The sequence below is a fragment of the Hyla sarda genome, chromosome 5, assembly GCF_029499605.1.
Source record: "Hyla sarda isolate aHylSar1 chromosome 5, aHylSar1.hap1, whole genome shotgun sequence".
Classification (NCBI taxonomy): Eukaryota; Metazoa; Chordata; class Amphibia; order Anura; family Hylidae; genus Hyla; species Hyla sarda.
Genome location: NC_079193.1, coordinates 185,387,217 through 185,410,883, shown reverse-complemented (window position 1 = coordinate 185,410,883; position 23,667 = coordinate 185,387,217). Strand labels below are relative to the sequence as shown.

At 42.0% G+C, this 23,667-nt stretch overlaps 1 protein-coding gene across 1 annotated transcript in view; it reads left to right on the top strand.

Annotated features, from left to right (window-relative positions):
- Positions 1-23,667, top strand: part of TMEFF1 (transmembrane protein with EGF like and two follistatin like domains 1) — a 230,362-nt gene that overhangs the window by 106,049 nt on the left and 100,646 nt on the right. The window contains exon 3 of the mRNA XM_056520902.1: positions 17,391-17,520. Coding sequence (XP_056376877.1) covers positions 17,391-17,520 — 130 coding nt within the window. The remainder of the gene's footprint in view (positions 1-17,390; positions 17,521-23,667) is intronic.

Genomic DNA, 23,667 nt, shown 5'->3' with positions numbered 1-23,667 from the left:
TGATGAGGAGACTGAGGATGGAGTGCATGGGGTGAGGAGGAGACTGAGGATGGGGTGCGTGAGGTGTATGGGGTGATGAGGAGACTGAGGATGGAGTGCATGGGGTGATGAGGAGACTGAGGATGGAGTGCATAGGGTGATGAGGAGACTGAGGATGGGGTGCGTGGGGTGTATGGGGTGATGAGGAGACTGAGGATGGGTTGCGTGGGGTGTATGGGGTGAGGAGGAGACTGAGGATGGGTTGCGTGGGGTGTATGGGGTGATGAGGAGACTGAGGATGGAGTGCGTGGGGTGTATGGGGTGAAGAGGATGGAGTGCATGGGGTGTATGGGGTGATGAGGATGGAGTGTATGGGGTGATGAGGAGACTGAGGATGGAGTGCGTGGGGTGTATGCGGTGATGAGGAGACTGAGGATGGAGTGCATGGGGTGATGAGGAGACTGAGGATGGAGTGCATGGGGTGTTTGGGGGTGATGAGGAGACTGAGGATGGAGGTCATGGGGTGTATGGGGTGATGAGGAGACTGAGGATGGAGTGCATGGGGTGTTTGGGGGTGATGAGGAGACTGAAGATGGAGTGCATGGGGTGTTTGGGGGTGATGAGGAGACTGAAGATGGAGTGCATGGGGCGATGAGGAGACTGAGGATGGAGTGCATGGGGTGAGGAGGAGACTGAGGATGGGGTGCGTGGGGTGTATGGGGTGATGAGGAGACTGAGGATGGAGTGCATGGGGTGATGAGGAGACTTAGGATGGAGTGCATGGGGTGATGAGGAGACTGAGGATGGAGTGCGTGGGGTGTATGGGGTGATGAGACTGAGGATGAGGTGTGTGGGGTGTATGGGGTGATAAGGAGACTGAGGATGGAGTGCATGGGGTGATGAGGAGACTGAGGATGGAGTGCATGGGGTGATGAGGAGACTTAGGATGGAGTGCATGGGGTGATGAGGAGACTGAGGATGGAGTGCATGGGGTGTATGGGGTGATGAGGAGACTGAGGATGGAGGTCATGGGGTGTATGGGGTGATGAGGAGACTGAGGATGGAGTGTGTGGGGTGTATGGGGTTATGAGGAGACTGAAGATGGGTTGTGTGGGGTGTATGGGGCGATGAGGAGACTGAGGATGGGGTGTATGGGGTGATGAGAAGACCGAGGATGGGTTGTGTGGGGTGTATGGGGTGATGAGACTGAAGATGGGGTGCGTGGGGTGTATGGGGGTGATGAGACTGAGGATGGGGTGTATGGGGTGATGAGGAGACTGAGGATGGGGTATATGGGGGTGATGAGGAGACCGAGGATGGAGTGTGTGGGGTGTATGGGGTGATGAGAAGACCGAGGATGGGTTGTGTGGGGTATATGGGGGGATAAGACTGAGGAAGGGGTGCGTGGTGTGTATGGGGTGATGAGGAGACTGAGGATGGGTTGCGTGGGGTGTATGGGGTGATTCAGTGGTGTATAGTGATTGGCAGTATTATATTCAGGGGTACAGTGGTTGGCAGTATTATATTCAGGGGTACAGTGGTTGGCAGTATTATATTCGGGGGTACAGTGGTTGGCAGTATTATATTCAGGGGTACAGTGGTTGGCAGTATTATATTCGGGGGTACAGTGGTTGGCAGTATTATATTCAGGGGTACAGTGGTTGGCAGTATTATATTCGGGGGTACAGTGGTTGGCAGTATTATATTCAGGGGTACAGTGGTTGGCAGTATTCAGGGGGTACAGTGGTTGGCAGTATTATATTCAGGGGGTACAGTATTTGGCAAGGTTATAATGATTATTGTCATCATACAGAGGATGAGGATCTACTGACAAATCAATGATGACCGGGTGTCAGACTCTGCAGAGAAGACGTCACTCAGGTCAGTGATATCATTGTGTATTTTCCTAACTGTCCCATCAGAGCTGTAGTCACTGATATCATTGTGTATTCTCCTGACTGTCCCATCAGCTGTAGTCACTTCAGACATGATGGGAGTTGCAGCTTTCCAACATCTGGGGAGCGACTTGAACCAAGGTGATTGGTGGGGGTCCCATGAGTCAGACCCCCACCATAAAAATGGGCTGTTTATTTTAAAATGCCTGGGCCTATTTTTGGTCCCAGTCTGGCCCTGCCTGTAAGTCACTTCTATCACTAAGGATAAGAAGCCAAGGAACCAGGGGGTGCCAAGGGGTGTCGTGCTAAGTCCAGGGGTGTGAATGTAAAGGGGAGCACTGCCCTCTGCCTCCCAGCTAGATACGGGTCAGGCTGACCTGGGGGAGTACTCACTGGGCCGCACACTGAGAGGGACAGGGGCCACCCGGAGCCCACCTCAGGAGCCGTTCCATTCAAGTGGCGACACTACATGCGCGGGGTAAGTGGAGGCCCTCCGGTGGGGTCTAGGTACATAAGGGGGCACAGTGCTGGGGGGGGCCCAGGCACATTCTTTGCACAGGGGCCCTCTGCTGTCTGTGTCCGCCCCTGCTTAGGTTCCTGTAGCACCATCCACTATATTGCAAGGGGACACATAGAATTACAATGTAAGGCATCATATTGGTTATATATTTCATATTGAACTCGCCTATATTCCACATTGGATTATTTATATTATACCTTATATTGAGTGGTACTATATTAATAATGCATAATTTATTAAAATAAGGGTCACAATTCAATTGCCACTTGTAGCAATATTCAGCAGTATTCTATATTGGATCAACCATACAGTATGGCCGCATTGGATCTCAATTACTCCAGTATAATCTTAGTGAGGTAAATATATGTGTTTAATTTATGGTACTAACCAATATTGGTTACACAATTGGTTACACAATTCATATTGAACTGATACCTATACTCAACATTGGATTAATAATCCTGTAACTCATATTGAGTAATTGTCATATTACATGATTGCCATATTGAGTAATTCTGCATGATTTATCAAAAAATATGTAATTCAATTGCTTAACCTCTTACGCCTACAGTATAATATTAATGACATAATTATTCATAAAGGCTAATGGCTCATCAATATAGTATAGTATTAGGCAGGTAATAACACTACAAGAAGGCTGAAAATGTAAATTCTTCATTAAGTCCAATCGGGCTTTGTGCCTTTAATTTGCATATCCACCTCGCCTCCTCACAATGTAAAACTCAATTCAAACTCGGTCCCAGTTTGCATTGGGTTATTCACCAGAATTTAAGTTCAAGTGGATTTTCCATGTTGGTTTCCCTCATATGTCCTGAAATTGGGGTATCCTGTCTGGTATTAATTGTACTAATGGGCTTCGAAATGCATCTGCGCAATTGTTGTAGTGTCTTGCTTACGTAAATTTTGGGGCAAGGACATAAGGCTATATAAATGACTCCCATAGTTTGACAGGTAATAAAGTCTTTAATTGTGTACAGTTGATTGTCTACCGGATTCTGAAAATCTTTCACACGAGGCATGATCCGAGCCATATATTGAGGACTTCAGCCAAGTGGTTGGAACTTTCTCCTCAAAGAAACCCATTGACTATTTGGTTCTGTATATTCTGGCCACGTTAGTATGTCACTGAGGGGTAGGCTGAGATCACTTCTCTCAAGTCACTGTCCGTTTGTAACAAGGGCCAATATTTGCGAAGAATAGTAATGATTTTTTTGATTATTTTATTAATTTGTACCAATACACCTAATAGTTTAAGTATTATTAGTTGATGGGGGTTTATGACGGAGAAGTTCTGAACGCTGAGTTGCCCTAGCCCTGGCATAAGCCCTGTGCACTACTTTTTTAGGGTAACCGTGAGCTGTGAAGCATCTGTACAGGAGATCACATTCCTCTTGAAACTTGACCGGGTCAGAGCAATTTCTTTTCCCTCTCAAGTATTGACCTATGGGAATACCTTTTTTGAGCGGCTTGGGGTGAAAACTGTTCCAATTCAGAAAGCTGTTAGTAGAAGTCAGTTTACGAAAAATGTAAGTTTGTACATGACCAGTTTCATCAAGTGTAATAGTTAAATCTAAAAAGTGTAGGGATGTGCTGTGGATTTCAGATGTGAAGTGCATATTGATTTGATTCAAATTAAAGGAGTAGTCCAGTCCTAAGGATAGGGGATAAATTTCAGATCGCAGGGGGTCCGACCGCTGGGGCCCCCCGCGATCTCCTGTATGGGGCCCCAGAAGCCCCCGGGAAAAGGGGCTTTTTGACCACCGAACGAAGTGGCGGCTGACACGCCCCCTCAATACAACTCTATGGCAGAGCTGGCGCGCTGCCTTTGGCAATCTCCGGCTCTGCCATAGTGCTGTATTGAGGGGGCGTGTTGGCTTCTGCTTCGTGCGGGGGTCAACACGCCCCCTTCCCACGGGCTGTCGGGGCCCCGTACTGAAGATCACGGGGGGTCCTAGCGGTCAAACTTCCCTCAATCTGAAACTTATCCCCTATCCTAAGGATAAGTTTTTCAGGACTGGACTACTCCTTTAAGTGACTGTACAAATGACTAAAATAACTGAATAGTGCCGTCCCAAAAAAATCAAAACATCATCAATAAAGCGACCCCAAAACAAAATGTGTGGTGTGAAATCGTGATGTGCATCAGAAAATAAAATAGTGTCTTCCCACCACCCTAAAAAGAGGTTTGCGTAATTTGGTGCACAGGGAGTGCCCATAGTGGTGCCTTTTAAATGAAAAATAAAAGTGCCGATCAAATAAGAAGTTGTCAGTAAGTAAAAACCGTAAAAGAGTGAGAATAAAGCGATTGTGTGAAGTGAATTGTATACCTGTGAATGTTGTTCTGCAATTAAACCTTGTTCGTGTTTAATGTCTGTATAAAGCGATTCAACATCCAAACTTGCTATATAGGTACCTGGAGGGAATGTGATCTCTTGAAGCTTCCTCACTGTATCCTTAGTATCCTTAATATAGGATGGAAGTGTAGAAGCGAATGGTGCCAAAAATTGGTCTACATGCTGACTGTTGTTATGTGTTAAATTGTCACACCCTGAGGCAATGGGTCTTCAAGGGATAGGGGAAGTCCGCTTGTGTACCTTTGGCAAGGCATAAAAGGTTGCAATTATGTGCATGTACGTGCACCGACTCCTATTAAACATAACTATCACTTCACTTCCGAGGTCCCGTAGTCTATTAGTTAGCGCAGCTTATTCTGCGCAGCTACGTGGAAGTGGCCAGAACGAATCGGAACTATGCAAATTGACAGGTCATGGTAGGATTGGCTTAGTATGGTGTCAATCAATGATGTAAAGGTGTAATGCATTATGGTACAAATCTATTAATCTATTGGATAGAGGATATTATGTGATAGGATGACAACACTGCCTATCTGGGAGTTGACCAATAGTACCATGTTAATGGTTAATGAAAAGGTCGGATGACATCATTACATCATTATGGGAGGTTATAAAAACCCCTGTGGGGCTTATTTACACACCATTTGCCTCTTAGCCCTTGAGAAAGCCACAGTTTGTGGTGAAACGTCGAGCGGGCGATGTGTAGTTGGTTTTAATCTATACTCACTAACTAAGTGTTGTGGACCGCAGCCACAACATCTCTACAATAGGAATTGCACCAGCATGCAGTAACATGCAATTAAACATATAGGACCAATCATAATAGTGAGTTAAGTTTTAATACCATGGCTCAATAAAATTGACGTTTTAACATTGGATGGGAAATATAGGGTTCTAGTGATCGCCTAGCTATCAATTGTAAATAGTATTGATTACAATCCTCCATCCATATTTCCTTTTAAGTTCATGGAGACATTTCTCTTGTTTATGCCCCTGAATTGCGTTTCTATGGGAGATCCGGCATTACACAAATGCTGTACACATGTATCTCCGGCTCTCCCATAGAGATGCATTGCATTAAGGGGGCATGTCGGCCCCGCTCCGTGCATGAGGACAGCTGGGGTGCTACAGAGGAGATTGCAGGAGGTCATTGTTTAGTTCAGAGCCCCTCGATCAGACATTTATACCCTTTCCTTTGGATAGTGTATAAGATTTAAAGAGCTGGACTACTCCTTTAATGGAACTAATGTACATTAAACATCACTTTGAGTCCTTATTCAAGGATTGGCTACCGAGGGGATAGTGATGCTGAAATCACTTCTACAGTTATGGCAGATGCTTTTTCTTTGAAAATCACACAGTCGGCTCCTTTGTTATACTGCATTTTATTAATGCACAAAAACAATAACGTTTAAATAACACGGCAAGGCATGCCTATCAATAGTGGTACAAGAATGACATTTTACAAAATATTTTACAACATGACATTTGCTTCTTAATTCATTTAATGCGTCTCATAACATAATAGACTTCTTCTCTCCTTTATGATACACTGTGGCTGCCATATGTCCCTGTTTTTATTAGGTTACAAAAAATGGTGAGTTGTTTTTCTTGCGCCATGTCCATTTCTGCATGTATTTCAGTAAAGACTGTACCATGGTTTTGACTCTTTAAAAGGGTACTAAGGTGAATTTTATTTTATTTTTCAAATTAACTAGTGCCAGAAAGTTAAACAGATTTGTTACTTTTATTTAAAAATCTTAACCCTTCCAGTATTTATCAGCTGCTGTATGCTGCAGAGAAATCGTGTAGTTCTTTTCAGTCTGCCAACAAATAACCCTAAGGAGGGTAAGGGGTCCTCAATATACAGTACACCAAATACCCTGGGCCGAAGCCCGGAGTAATTAACACCCCTATTTTTTATGCCCACCTCTAAAATTTATCTTTTATTAAATATCACATAAAGCCCAATGAAAAGTGATTAAAATCGTACTATGATGGTGCTTGTCCTTGTATTTTATGGTGCTGCAGACACCTAATTATTACACCATCACAGAGTGCAACTTAAAATATCATTCTTTTGCCACCCTCAACATGTTTCGCTGTAACAACGGCGTTTTCAAGAGGCTGGAATATGGTAAAAAAAAAGGAATATTCCAGCCTCTTGACAACACCGTTGTGACAGTGAAACATGTTGAGGGTGGCAAAAGAATGATATTTTAAGTTGCACTATGTGATGGTGCAATAATTAGGTGTCTGCAGCACCATAACAAACAAGGAGATATCCTGTTATCTATATTTGATACTTATATAAGCACCATCATAGTACAATTTTTATCACTTTTCATGGGGTTTTATGTGATATTTAATAAAAGGTAAATTTTAGAGGTGGTCTTTTCAGTCTGACCACAGTGCTCTCTGCTGACACCTCTGTCCATGTCAGGAACTGTCCAAAGAAGGAGAGGCTTGCTATGGGGATTTGCTCCTACTTTGGACAGTTCCTGACACAGACAGAGATGTCAGCAGAGAGGACTGTGGTCAGACAACTTCAACTCAACTTCCTCTGTAGTATACAGCAGCTGATAAGTACTGGAAGGATTAAGGTTTTTTTTTTTGGGAGGAAAATTACAAATCCGTTTAACGTTCTGGAGCCAGTTGATATTGAAAAAAAAAATTTCCGCTGAAGTACCCTTTAAGCCACTTTCACGTTGCTGTATTTTGGTCAGTATTTTGTATCAGCATTTGGAAGTCAGTAACCAGCAGAAGAACCTACACATTAAAAACTGTACTAGAAAGATCTTTACCTCTTCTTTGTTTTGAATTCATTTCTGGGATTCACATACAAAAACTGATGCTAAATGTTGAAATATGAAAGTGGCTTAAAGGATATATGTACTGCATACATTTTACATATTCCTGTGCCCAGGCTGCAACAATAAACAAAATAAACTTTAACTCACCTTCTTACGTTCCCCCGTTGCTCCTGTACCAGCCTCATGGTCCTCCACTGTGGTCCTCTTGCTGCTTCCTGGGAACGGTAAGCCATCAGCGTATCACCGGCCGCAGCCATGTCCCGCCTCAGCCGGTGATAGGCTGAGCACACTGTCATATAAGGAGCTCTGGCCAGCTCCTTGCATGACAGTGCGGGACTGGCTGAGGCGGGACATCGCTGCGGCCGGTGATACCCTGACGGCTCTGTTACGTTACCGTCCCAGGAAGCAGCAAGAGGACCGTGAGGCCGGTATCAGAGCAACGGGTGAACGTAGGAAGGTGAGTTAAAGTTTATTTTGTTTATTTTTGCAGCCAAATTCATGCAGTACAAATGTCCTTTAATGTTACTACTCATAAAGCTCCAAGCTTTCTGTAATGCTAGTGGGTGCTGACTCCATAGTCCTTTTTTTTTTTTTTTTTTTTTACTTTTGTTTTTATTCAAGTTTTTCCTAAAACCATGAAACATTACAAACCAAACAAGTAAAATATATATTTGAAGAATATCTATATATAGGTAACATTCCACTGCAATCCTGTCTGTGTATTATAAGAAGATTGCTTTCTGTACAGAACAGGTGTCAGCTTATTATTAGACTTAGTGGCTATATATATTTTTTTATAGATTGGCAGCAAAGTTTAAAAAAAAATATTTTATACAAAAACTTGATTTAAAGGGTACACTAAAGAATTTTTTTTTAAACCAACTGGTGTTGTACAGATTTGTAAATTACTTATATATAAAAATCTTAATGCTTCCAGTAATTATCAGCTGATGGATACTCCAGAGAAAGTTGTGTAGTTCTTTCCAGCCTGACCACAGTGCTCTCTGCTGAAACCTCTGTCCATATCAGGAACTGTTCAGAGCATGAGTAAATCCCCATAGCGAACTGCTCGGACAGTTCTTGACATGGACAAAGGTGTCAGTAGAGAGCACTGTGGTCAGGCAGAAAAGAACTGTACAGCTTCCTCTGTAGCATATAGAAGCTGATAAGTACTGGAAGGATTAAGATTTTTAAATAGAATTCATTTACAAATCTGTTTAACTTACAAATCTGTTTAATTTAAAAAAAATTCACCGGAGTACCCCTTTAAGATCTGTGCATGGAAGTAATTTAGAAATCTGCATAACTTTCTAGCTCCTGTATATCTGAAAACGTTTTTTTTCCTTTGGGAAAAAAAACCCTCTAAACAACAGGTAATTTTCTGATGACACTTACTTCTTAGGTCATTGTTACCCAATGCCTTCTGCTGATGCAAAACTACAACTTCCAGCATGCCCGGACAGCCAAAAGGCTATAAATGTATTTATGTGAACACTTTAAGACCTTTTTTCCTGTGGATGATCTGCGATGTAAATAAGGGAATTTCCTGCACCTGCTTTATAATTATTATGGAGAATTTGGGTCTTCTAGCATTTTCATAAGACATGAATCATTCAGTGTCAACTGTGGTTAATACATTTTTGTAATCCAGCTACCAAATCCTTTAACCCCTCCAGATGTCTGTAAGAACATTCTGCAGGTGCATAGTATTATAATTACAATTAGTTGCTGCCGTTCTTCCAACAGAAAAAAAATCATAGCTGATAAAATATCTCTTACTTATCACATCTCAAGTCTAAACAGAAAAAACACCACACACTCATGGTCATTAACACATCTGAAAACGGGGAGATCACTATAATACCCAAATCAGCTGCGCCTGTGTGCAATACATATTTAGATAGCAGGGTGGCAGTGATACAAGAATATAAATACTTGCGAGGGAATTTATCATTACTTTTTGTGGTGGACGTGTTTTACAGTCAATCATTTTTAGCTGTGAAAGTGCTGACGTGCGTCAATTTTATATTTTTTTTTTCCAATTCAAGAGAGGTTTTTATTAAAGAACCAATCGAAAACATTACACATACAAGAAATGCAAAAAATAAAGGAGAAATAAATAGAGGTCCAGTGGCCAGGGGAGGCCTAAAGGGACAAAAACACAATAACATGGTAACATAATGAGCCAGTACATTGGATGAACAACGCGTATGGAGCAAAGAAATAAAGTAAGCAATGGGAGTAGTGGGAGGGGTAAAAGGGCAGGTGTGCCAGATGCCATGGGGCACCCAGAGATGCAGGGAAGGATGCCAGATTTGGAAATGAACTTGGGGAAAGGGGCAGAGAGCACATCCACACCACTCAGAGCTCAACAAAAAAACTCAAACACATTGCCAAAAACATGAATCCATAAGAGCGGACAAATTGGAAGAAAGGCAGAGGGAAAACATGAAACATAAAGGACAGAGACCAGGGGGAGTCATAGACAGAAAACAGAGGGAAGGGAAGCACGACCTGTGGGAAAGAGAAGTGCGTCAAATGTTTTAAATGGCGCACGGCATCTGATAAATATGTCTGAGCAATACACAGCTAGGGGAAATGATCTCACCACAGTCAATTTCAAACTGAAAGGAAAACTGGCTGTATTAAATGCTGCTTGTTGCTGAATTGCATTGCTGACCCCCTAGAACGTTCTTATTTTTCCATATAAAGAAATGTAGGAGGGCTATGTGTTTGCGCCATGATCTGTACTGTTTATGAACATTTTTATTTATTTATTTTTTTAAACTCAGTGAGTGCATGGAGTTGTAGTTGTGTACCCTACAGAGAGACACATTTTGGGGAGGCAAGCCCCAGCCTAGGACTCTCCAGCTCTATGTCCTCACTGTCAGGGAATGCTGTGAGTTTTAGTTACGGTAGTGTGTCCTCTAGGGGTTAAACCATTTGCCTGTGCCTCAGAAAAAATTATGCTATTTTATCCTTAAAACAACAGCTGCATGACATGGAAACCCCAAAATATATCATCGCTCACACTACAAGTTTCCCTGCCCCTCTCATTTGGAGAACTACCATTTATTTTAGTGCTGCAATATTTTACACTGTCTGGTCTGTTATGGAATTGGCCTTGTCATCACAAGTAAACGCTTTATTTTTCTAGACAAACCGTGGTTTTATCCGAAAAAAAATATGTTCTGTTGGAAAGGAATGTGTTTTATGGTCACCTGCGATGTCTTAGAATCATGCCATTTGTACTGCAGTAAATAAACCAGTGAGTGTCTCGGTTTATGGCCATGTACATTGGCGGACTAGAATTGATATATTGCCTACATTTGCTTTATCCACATTTACGGCCTTAGTGCGTCATATATATTACCAATATTTATAGTGGAGAACTCTATTTCTTGGCTGATCCCTGTTAAGGCCCACTTCAGCTGTTTTTCTACTCTGCAGTATTGTCTCTGTAAATGCAATGTATATGCTAATGTATTTCTGTGTACAGATCTGTATATTTTGCACCTACATAGTCAGTTGACCAACTTATGAAAATGTGGTCTAAAAATGTTTCTGTTTTTAGATATTTCTGTTACATATTTCTAATAGCATTTCCTCCCAGTATGTCCACTGCAGAGAGGTTGTCCTGGGGGACAGTTTTTTCCTGTTTTGCTTTCCGGTGCTCACTTCTGCCCTCTGTAAATCTTGGAAGTATACCTTCTAAGACTAAAAGGGATGGGTGCAAAATCATGATCATCGAATAAGGGCAAAACCATGTCCACACCTGATGGCCAATAGCTGCATGTGTCAGAAATTATTGCGACTTTGCACCCGTCCCCTCTCGTTTCAGAAGGTGCATAGGGCGGAAGTGACAACCCCTTTAATATTTCCATAGCTGGTGGTCACACATGCTCAGTAGGTCAATCCCACCACCCATATCAATGTATAGCTAGATAGATAGCAGAGTGATTTTCTACTTTGTGCAAGGTTACTAGTAAGAAATGGTGAACCAAACATGGATTCTTCTCACTAGTACTAAATGCATTAAATGGACTTTCTAAAAAGAATGAAGAGACCAGTATGGTGAAACAAAACAAGTATGCAACAGCAAAATCTAGATATTTTTGACATTCCAATTGAGAAATGTTTCTACTTAGTTTGATTTACAACCCCTTTACCTTCCGAAGTAGTGTACTTATGGAATCAAGAGGGATTAGTACATATTCATATGACTTTCAAATAACCAGTTCATGACACACTCACAAAAAGAGACAGGTACAAACCCTGTTGATGTATTATAATCCTCCAGTTCTCCACTTTAATCTTTTTGAATATGTACCTCAGTGTGCAAATTCAAGTTTCTAATCTAATATTACAAGTATGTGTGTTTTTTGTTTTGCTGTTTGGTGAAGCTATTCTCTTGCAAGCTGCACATTCTATTCAGTTCAGAAAGAAGAGTTTTGAAATATGTCCATCTTCCAACCAGGGAATAACAAGATGTTTTTATGTTTTGTCATGGAAATTTACTAGCTAACAAAGTCCTGTGATCACATAAGTATTGGCACTAAGGCTGGGTTCACATATGTCCGGCATCCGACGCAACTGATACCACAACTGATGAAAACATGTCATCAGTTGTATGGCATCTGGCTTATATAGTTTCTCAATACAGCAAGCTCCGCTCCCCTCTCCGGTGCCGTCCGGCGTGTCCAACCAACTGGGCTAAAAATTGAGATGCTGGATGATTGTGAACTGTCCCTTTCAAGTGAATGGGATCAGCTCTAGCATCAGTTTCCCTCCGGTGCATGCCGGAGGGAAACTGTGCTGGACGCCTGATATATGTGAACCCAGCCTAAGTGATTTAGAGAGTCCCTGTAGTGTGAGAGGCATGAGGAGAGGAGGTAGACTGGTGACTGTCAGCAGCTCCATCATCCGTAGCATTAAAGACCATTAAGACAACTTCCTCTAATTTCTGCTTCAGACCCCTTCTATGAGCCAGAGCAGAGAGCCTTGGCAAATTCTGTGAATTCCCTACTATTAAACACATAAGCATTACTGTACCCTTCTGACCACATGTATCACATATTTTCCTATTGTTTATTTACTGAATTGTACAAAAAAGAAAATAAAAATTATTTCTGTGTATTTCCCGATGCACAGCATTTTTTGAGCAGAGTGAAATACGCTGCACAGTCACTACGTGGGATCATACCCTAAAAGTGCTGAAGTTGTCAGGAAAAAACAAAACACATGTATTCACCTTCTACCGATCCCTTGCCAGTGCTGGCCCTGCTGTCAGTATTTCTTGTTTCCAGTTTCCTACATTCTGACATACAGAAAATGCCTGCTCAAGCATACGGGAAATGCCTGGCTGGCCCAGCCAGGTTACTGCTGTGACTGGCTGAACGAGCATTTCCTACATGGCATTACAGACAACAGGAAGTGCTGAGAGCCAGTTTTGGCACCCTTGAAATGGCACCAGCAGGAGATCGTGCCAGGTGATTAAAAAAAATTTTGGACCCCTAATATTTTTTTCTTAGCACTTCCCATAAATGAAGAGCAACTTACCCTGCAGTTGCTATGATGTAACATAACACCATCCGATATAATGGGAACACTGGTACCCAATTTGGCAAAAAATTTTTTATGTTACTACTGCCTTTAATATCTGTAATAGAAGAATACATTTGTGAATGATTAAAGGGGTACTCCGCCCCTAGACATCTTATCCCCTATCCAACCGATGGGGGATAAGATGTCTGATCGCGGGGGTCCTGCCGCTGGCAACCTTCCACGATCTCTGCTGCTGCACCCCAGACATCCGGTGCACAGAGCAGATGACTGGCAATGTGGGGCAGATGCTCGTGACATCACGGCCGTGCGCCCTCAATTCAAGTCTAGAGGAGGGGCGTGACAGCCATCACGCCCCCTCCCGTAGTCTTGCATTGAGGGGGCGTCGCTGTGACATGACGAGCGGAGCGCAGCGTGATGTCACGAGCCTCCGGCGCTGCACCCGCCGCTCTAAATGAACTTCGGGTGCAGAAGGGAAATCAGACATCTTATTGCCTATCCATTGGATAGGGGATAAGATGTCTAGGGGCAGAGAATCCTTTTTAAGTCTTTCAAAAACAAATGAATAGAAAGCAATTCAAACATTGTGGGCAAATTCTAAGGCTAGTTTCACACATAGTTTTCTGGTCATTATTTTTAGCCTAAGCCAGAATCGAACCAATACAGAGAAAACTATAATGGAAAAATGTGCACCTTTTTATTTGTTTTGGAACCACTTCTGGTTTGGACTTAAATGACTGAGCAAAATACTATGTGTGAACCCAGACTTAGTATGCATTTCCAAAATGAGGGTCACAAAGTTTGAGGGTATGTTCACATGGGCAAAGGAAGCCGATTTTCATATCAAAATCAAAACCAGCGCGGTCTTGCCTCATGAAATGTGTGAAACATGCAACGTGTCACTTCTTTTCTGCATGGTTCCATGAGCTTCAGAACTTGCCCATCCATGTTGCCCACATGGACAAAAAGACACATCTGTGTGAACGCTCTATCTGATTATTGTGACAGGCCTATTGTCCACACATTATTGACCACGGGTCAGGGCCTGCTACCTCACCAATACGAAGGTTTAGATGGGTGGATGAACAGAGGCCAATCCAGATTATAATAATTGGTTTTTGCCACTTTTGATATTTTGAGGACCTCATGGAGAATCAAGGACAGCTGGCCATCCAGATTGTAAAAAAAAATATAGGGGAGGTCAGAGGCGCTCATGGCAAGAATGATCTACTGTACATTAGATCCACAAGTTTGGAAAGCATCTTCTTTATTAGTATGTTTTGTATGACATCCAGCCCAGATGCATAAAGTGGGACCATATTTTCTACCATACCAAGATTATTCTGTTGCAATCTAGTACCTGATGCCTACAAGGGGTCATGAAAACCGATGTTCTTGAGTTTTCAGGGTAGTAGTATACTTATGCATTAGAGAGCTCTAGCTTTTATGGATTTTGACTTCTATTTAGAGACTTTGCTGAGATGTATTTGCAGCATATAATCTCCTCTAGTAAATGTTGAACTTCCACATGTCAAATCCCCAAGGAGTGATGGTGCATGGGAACACTTTCTAAATTGTAAGCATGGTAGTTTCTAGATTGCAGCATTTCATCACTAGCTGATGTTGCATTATAGTAAAGTCTTAGATTAGGATTCTACACAGGTTTTTTTTTTTTTTTTTAAACTAAACTGACACTGCAATTTGTGAGCCAAAGCCAGAAGTGTATTCAAATGGAATAGGAAATATAAAAGAAGGGCTTATACTTCTCCTCCCTACTGCGTAATTTTTTTTTCCAGTAGTTTCATGATAATTTAGAGTGTTCATCCACTTTATGGCTTTCACAAATGTTTGATAAGGGTGCGTTAACATGGCCATCTGTCCCCGTTTTTTTCCCTGTTTAGGTTCCGCTGTTGTTGCTTGTAAACGGATTACAAACGGTTGTAAAATAAAATAAAAAATGTTGGAGAGGCTCTTGTTAGACTAGCAACTCGTGGATCCAAGCTTGAGTCGAGCTCGAGTCGAACAATAGGCAGATTAAAAGAAGAAATTGGGGCTCAGGGTCATCAATATTGAACCAAACAGTATTTATTAATGTTTAAAAAATAATATATTAATCAGCGTTATGTGCTGTCACAGGGCCCTTGTCAACAGGGACACAAGATAGCAATATAAAATAAAAATATATATAAAATATATAATGGCAAAAAAAGGCTAATAAAATAAAATAATAAAATGTGGCCACACACAATAATAAATACAAACTGGATAAAATACTGCACAGTATATTGTGCTTTTTGTTCTGTTTTAGAGTTTTTTAGAGTGCTCACTCTTATCATGCGACTCAATTCAGTACTGTCCTGGTATGGTGACAAGTATATGACTCCCTGATTCGGGAGTGTGGAAAGATGCAAAGTCTCTGTGCAATGTTATTAGTTGTACTGCAATATTAGGTAACAGTTGTGCAGGTTGAGACACGCTTCAGGACCTCCTTAGGTCCTTTCTTCAGCAGAAAGGTATAGTGTCACACTATACCTAGCTGCTGAAGAAAGGACCTAAGGAGGTCCTGAAACACGTCCATCTACTTATTACCCCAGTGACCACTACTACCTACAATATTGAGACCTGCCAATCAACCCGTGACAAGGGGCGCTACCTCAATCATGAGGACACCGCAAGGATCTGCTACTGCTGCATCCAGGAGAAGTGCTGCAGTCCACACAACCGGAGCCCACTGCCGCTTGCGCTGTAAATCAAGGAGACTGCCGAGTCTCTAACAGCGTGCTCCCTGCCAGGAACATGGGCTACAACTGACACGCATCTCAGGGTACCATCCACCTACCTGCACAACTGTTACCTAATATTGCAGTACAACTAATAACATTGCACAGAGACTTTGCATCTTTCCACACTCCCGAATCAGGGAGTCATAGACTTGTCACCATACCTGGACATTACTGACTTACTGAACTGAGTCACATGATAAGAGTGAGCGTTCTAAAACAGAACAAAAAGCACAATATACTGCGCAGTATTTTATCCAGGTTGTATTTATTATAGTGTGTGGCCACATTTTATTATTTTATTTTATTAGCCCCTTTTTGCCATTATATATTTTATACATATTTCTATTTTATATTGCTATCTTATGTCCCTGTTGACTCACAAGGGCCCTGTGAGTCACAGCACATAATGCTGAATAATATATTCTTATATATATATATATATATATATATATATATATATATATATATATATATTAATAAATACATTTTGGTTCAATATTCATGACCATGAGCCCCAATTTCTTCTTTTAATCTGCCGGTTGTAAAATAATCCCATTGATGTCAATGGGATTTTTCTTTACAATCCATTTACATCCGTTTGCAACCATCTGCGCTCATTTCTATTTTTTTTTTTTATGGAAGAAAAGACGATGCATGCAATATTTTTTCTCCCATCAAAAAACGGAAGAAAAAACAGATACAGTAAATTTAACATTGAAGTCTATGGAAAACAGAGGACCTTTAATGTCATCCATTTGCTTCCGTTTTTTCAATCCGTTTTTTGCTTGCTCAGAACAAAAAAAAATGTTTTATTGTTTATTAACTGAACAATAACGGATCCAAATGGATAACATCCGTTTGCATCCGTTATTGTCCTTTTTTTTTTTCTTTTTGAAGTCCGTTTGTTTGTTTTTTTTGTTGTTTTTTTTTGGTGGGAGAAGAACGGGGGACGGGTCTAGACGGCCATATGAACGCAGCCTAACACAGCATTTTAGAGACAGGTCATTTCTGGTTAAACAAGGTGAGTTACTAAAAATCAGCATTTCCTACTTTCTGCCATCAAACCACTAACTTTGAATCATGTGCGGTAAACTGAATACTAGAGACAGTATCTGACTGATACTGCCATTTATATGGTGTGATCAGGCAATACATCCCTAGCATCTTATGTCTGTATCTCAAGACCAAATAAGTACTGAGTGGAGGGCAATAAGGAGGCTTGGCAATGTTAAATTGTCTTAAGAATATTTCTTGTTGATACCGAGCTCTCAGCATTGGTGAACAAAAAAAATCTGACAATCGTATGACTTTTCTCTTTTAATCTACTAAACTCAGCGCAGAAGGTATTACCTGTAAATAGTCTTAGCAAATGTAAGAAATATTGTTCTCTGGGCACAAAAATATGTTTTAGGAAGTCTACTACCTGTTTCTACTAGTTTAACAAATGCCTCTTTATTTTGCAGTGCCACACTAACTATGTGCCAGTGTGTGGATCAAATGGAGACACTTATCAAAATGAATGCTTCCTGAGGAGATCCTCCTGCAAACAACAGAGAGATTTAACCGTAGTATCAAAAGGGCCTTGCTTTTCCGGTAAGAACAGTGTATCATCGCCATAAACTTGTCTGTAAAGCTTAGGTGAGGTATAAATAAGTCCTGCAGAAAGGCAACCCTTAATCAAAGACTTTTCCACGGATACATCTCTTAGCTTCACATGTGTGATTTACACAGCATTTTCAGCATAGAAAAATCAATTCACTCTTTGTATCCCTCTGTGGTAAGTGCAGGAATATAATAGATGTGTATGACCACCAGCTCGCTGCATTATATAAAGCTGCAAAGCTAATTGTGCATTTAAAATCTCTTCCAAGAGGCCCCCAGATATGGCAGGCGCAGATGCACAATTTCTTATGATATGCAGATGATAACTACATGCCATAGTTCTTTGTTCCATTGTCTACTTGTAGTTAACTATTTTATATCCTGAACCACTTTCCTATTTGAGAGGGTACTTATCCTATTTGAGTTTAAGTACTTTTCTTATTTGAGTCTAAGCGTTCTGGTTTGTCAGCATAATGCCAGGACTGCCAACCATGCTGTGACAGTGAGTAAATGTAATGCTGCATAACTGTGCAATATGGTATTCTATTATGGGTCTGTGAAAGATGGATGATATCCCCATGGACATTGTTATGGTAAGCTTAACTGGTGTTGCATAGGATAGTCACTAGTGTTTTGTAGAGGTCTAAGGTATATAACTAGGTGTCATCAGCATGAAGGACCTAGAACTGACCCCTAAGGATCAAGGAAAAGTAGAAATTAGTGGAAATTAATAGTCTCAGGAAGCATGGGTTTTTATGGATAGCTCTGGTCTAGTATACATTTTGCATAGTTATCCTCGGGAGTTTAGGGTGCCCATGACGTGCATGGTTGGCCATAGGAAGTGCATGCTGATGCACCACGTTGCTGTCACCAGTTAACCCCCAGTTGTCCGTTTGCAAGCATACTGAGTAGGAGTTGGTGATCTACAGTACAGTTAGTTGCATCGAGAAGAGAGCAGAGCAAAAGCTTATCAGGCAAGACTACACCAAGCGTTCCAGGAGTTTAGAGATTAATGAAAGATTAGATTTAGGTCGATAGTTTGTTGCGCAGGACAAGTCAAGAGATGTTTTTGTTTTTCGGAATGAGGTATGTTTAAATGAAGAGAGAATGATACCAGAAGAAAGAGAGAAGTTAATGGGGTACTCCGCCCCTAGACATCTTATACACTATCCAAAGGATAGGGGATAAGATATGTGATTGCTTGGGGGTCCCGCCGCTGGGGACCCCTGCAATCTCGTCTGCGGCACCCATGACATCCGGTGAACTTCTCTACGTTCCGGATGACTTGCGATGCGGGGGGAGGCTCGTGATGTCCTGATCACACCCCGCTCGTGACATCACAGCCACACCCCCTCAATGCAAGTCTATGGGAGGGGGCGTGATGGCAGTCATGCCCCCTCCTATAGACTTGCATTGAGGGTGTTTGGCCATGACGTCACAAGCGGGGCATGACCGTGATGTCACGAGCCTCCGGCGCAAACAGACGTATTATCCCCCATCCTTTGGATAGGGGATAAGATGTCTAGGGGCACAGTGCCCCTTTAACCCCTTCCCGACCTATGACATACCTGTACGTCATGGGTGGCAAGGTGTTCCCGACCCATGACATACAGGTACGTCATGGACCTTACTGCCGCTACTCGCGGCATCCCGCAGCGCCCGGAAAGATGGTGCGCCCGGAAAGATGCGACCACGGGGGGTTTCGTCCCCCCCCCCCCCCCCCCCCCCCCAGCGATCGCTGCTATCAGCTGGTCAAATCTGACTAGCTGATAGCAGCGTTTCGCTATCAGAATACTTAGCAGCGCGGTGTGTGAGTTCCGATCACGGGGATCGGGGGACACACCGCTCTGCTAAGTGTCCCTGACCCGTCCCCCGGCGTCACTTACCCGTCGGAGCGGTGTCCCGAGCGGTCCCGGCGTCCTCCGTGCGGTCCCGGCTGCGCTGCGTCCCGGAGGTGAGTTTCCGGCAGCAGTGCGGCATCTTCATTGGCAGCAGTGAGATCGCCGTAAAGCGATCTCACTGCTGCCTCTGAGAGTTTCAAAACTGCAACTCCCAGCATGCCCAGACAGCCTTTGGCTTTCTGGGCATGCTGGGAGTTGTAGTTTTGCAACATCTGGAGGTCCTCAGTTTGGAGACCACTGTATAATGGTCTCCAATCTGTGCTCTTCCAGATGTTGCAAAACTACAAATCTCAGCATGCTCAGTCTGTCCAGGCATGCTGGGAGTTGTAGTTCTCTAACATCTGGAAGAGCACAGATTGGAGACCATTATACAGTGGTCTCCAAACTGTGGACCTCCAGATGTTGCAAAACTACAACTCCCAGCATGCCCAGCATAACCTAAAATAAAAAGTAAAAAACACTACATATACACATACCCCTTCACAGCCCCCCTCCCCCCAAAAAATGAAAAACGTCTGGTACGCTACTGTTTCCAAAATGGAGCCTCCAGCTGTTGCAAAATAATAACTCTCAGTATTGCCGGACAGCCATTGACTGTCCAGGCATGCTGGGAGTTTTGCAACAGCTGGAGGCACCCTGTTTGGGAATCACTGGCGTAGAATACCCCTATGTCCACCCCTATGCAAATCCCTAATTCAGGCCTCAAATGCGCATGGCGCTCTCACTTTGGAGCCCTGTCGTATTTCAGGGCAACAGTTTTGGGACACATATGGGGTATCGCCGTACTCGGGAGAAATTGCCTTACAAATTTTGGGGGGCTTTTTCTTCTTTAACCCCTTATGAAAAGGTGAAGTTGGGGTCTACACCAGCATGTTAGTGCAAAAAAATAAATTTTTTACACTGACATGCTGGTGTTGCCCTATACTTTTCATTTTCACAAGAGGTAAAAGGGAAAAAAGACCCTCTAAATTTGTAACGCAATTTCTCCTGAGTACGGAGATACCCCATATGTGGGCGCAAAGTGCTCTGGGGGCGCACAACAAGGCCCAGAAGGGAGAGTGCACCATGTACATTTGAGGCGATTTGCACAGGGGTGGCTGATTGTTACAGCAGTTCTGACAAACGCAAAACAATAAATATCCACATGTGACCCCATTTTGGAAACTACACCCCTCACGGAATGTAATAAGGGGTGCAGTGAGCATTTACACCCCACTGGTGTATGACAGATTTTTGGAACAGTGGTCTGTGAAAATGAAAAATAAAATTTTTGATTTGCACAGTCCACTGTTTCAAATATCTGTCAAACGCCAGTGGGGTGTAAATGCTCACTGCACCCCTTATTAAATTCCATGAGGGGTATAGTTTCCAAAATGGGGTCACATGTGGGGGGTCCACTGTTCTGGCACCATAGGGGCTTCCTAAATGGGACATGCCCCCCAAAAACCCTTTCAGAAAAACTCACTCTCCAAAATCCCATTGTCGCTCCTTCCCTTCTGAGCCCTCTACTGCGCCCGCCGAACACTTTACATACGCATATGAGGTATTTCCTTACTCAAGAGAAATTGGGTTACCAATTTTAGGGTGATTTCTCTCCTTTTACCCCTTGTAAAAATTCAAAAATTGGGTCTACAAGAAAATGCGAGTGTAAAAAATGAAGATTTAGAATTTTCTCCTTCACTTTGCTGCTATTCCTGTGAAACACCTAAAGGGTTAAAACACTTACTGAATGTCATTTTGAATACTTTGGGGGGTGCAGTTTTTATAATGGGGTCATTTATGGGGTATTTCTAATATGAAGATCCTTAAAATCCACTTCCAACCTGAACTGGGCCCTGAAAAATTACGATTTTGAAAATCTTGAGAAAAATTGGAAAATTGCTGCGGAACTTTGAAGCCCTCTGGTGTCTTCCAAAAGTAAAAACTTGTCAATTTTTTAATGCAAACACAAAGTAGACATATTATATATGTGAATCAATATGTAATTTATTTGGAATATCCATTTTCCTTTCAAGCAGAGACTTTCAAAGTTAGAAAAATGCTAAATTTTCAAAATTTTCATGACATTTTTAGATTTTTTACCAAGAAAGGATACAAATATCAGTGAAATTTTACCGATAACATAAAGTAGAATATGTCACGAAAAAACAATCTCGGAATCAGAATGATAAGTAAAAGCATTCCAAAGTTATTAATGTTTAAAGTGACAGTGGTCAGATTTTCAAAAAATGCCCAGGTCATGAAGGTGAAAATGGGCTGGGTCATGAAGGGGTTAAATATTTTATGGGAATAATAAAAGCCAAGAAGAGAGAATGGACAGGGTGTTAAAGGCACTGTCACTAATACTGGTAGTAGAGTAAGGAGAAAAGAGCCTTCTGTCTTCTTCTGTTATTGGGTCAGATGCTGAGAATAAACTATTTGAAATGTTGGAGAAAAGGGGTAAATAGAGCTCCTACTTGGGGATTAGGATATCATTTTGTCTATTTTACCTTTAAAATAATGGCCAAGTCTTCAGAAATATGGTCTGTGATAGGTGCCTGCATTTAGGCCCAATAGAGGGAGTGTGAAGCAGAGTTACATAGTTAGTACGGTCGAAAAAAGACATATGTCCATCAAGTTCAACCAGGGAATTAAGGGGTAGGGCGCGATATTGGGAAGGGATGAGATTTTATATTTCTTCATAAGCATTAATGTTATTTGCAGGTTATTACATAATGTGGAGAACAGGGAGGTGAAATAGGTTATTTTGGCAATGTGAATGGTGTATAGTATATTGTAAACACTGAGGGCTGCTTTAGAGCCTTTTTAAACCCATATTTAGGAACCTTGACAAAAATATCCTAAAAAAAGGGAAATTTGCTGCTACCTGTAGGGGTTTTGATGGTATACTCCCATTTACCTTAATAGGAGCTGTACATGGAGCTATATATATATGTATTGGACATTCTAGTGGCACCTGCTAAGAAATTTACAAGTAACAGCTATGGGGACAGAATATGTGTGCTTCTTGATAAAGGAAGAAAACCTTCTAAAGTTCTTTCAATATTGCAGTATTTGTTTTTTCAGTGCAATCTAAACAACATGATTGAAGCTTATTCATATTCTCTTATAATATCCTTAAAGGGGTACTCCCGCAGAAAATATTTTTTTTAAATCAACTGGTGCCAGAAAGTTAAACAGGTTTGTAAATTACTTCTATTTAAAAATATATATCCTTCCAGTACTTATCAGTTGCTATATGCTCCAGAGGAAGTTCTTTTCTTTATTAGTAATTTCCTTTCTGTCTGACTACAGTGCTTTCTGCTGACACCTCTGTCCATTTTAGGAACTGTCCAGAGCAGGAAAGGTTTGCCATGGGGATTTGCTCCTACTCTGGACAGTTCCTAAAATGGACAGAGGTGTCAGCAGAGAGCACTGTGGTCAGACAGAAAGGAAATTCAAAAAGAAAAGAACTTCCTCTTGGGTATACAGCAGCTGATAAGTACTGGAAAGGTTAAGATTTTTCAATAGAAGTCCTTTACAAGTCTGTTTAACTTTGACACCAGTTGATTTAAAAAAAAAATGTTTTCCAGTGGAGTACCCCTTTAAACAAGACAGAAAGCAATAACTGGAATTGACTAATATCAGTACAGGGCAGTGAGAAGTGAGAACGCACGAGTCCTCCTTACTACTGCAGTAACCCTTAGATGTAGCATTCTGGATTGTTTCTTTGGATGGTGCACAGAATACAAAAGTTTGGCCAGACCGGTGAACAAAGCATAACCGTAAATCTCAGCAAAGGTCATGCATAACTAGTGCAGAGAAGAAAAAAAAAAGAGTAGTTGCCTATGGTGACCAAACATGATATCTGGAATTTGACTACTTGCCACTACTATTTATAATCCACTAGCTTATTGTTGAAAGATAGATAGGAGAGACGGCAGCAGCTGTCCAGTCAGCCACCATTTCACCACACATTTTCTGTTTCTTCCAGCACCTGCTAAGTGGACAGTCTCCTCAACTGCAGGGTTAAATTTGTACGCTGGTATCGTGCACATATTCCTTATGCTGGTTCTGTACTACTAAGAAGATTGCTGGTAAAACTGACAGACTTGTTTGGATTTATTAATCTAAGGAAGTGGTCTCAAACTGTGGCCCTCCAGATGTTGCAAAACTTCAACTCCCAGCATGCCCGGACTGCCAACGGCAGTCCGGGCATGCTGGGAGTTGAAGTTTTGCAATGTCTGGAGGGCCAGAG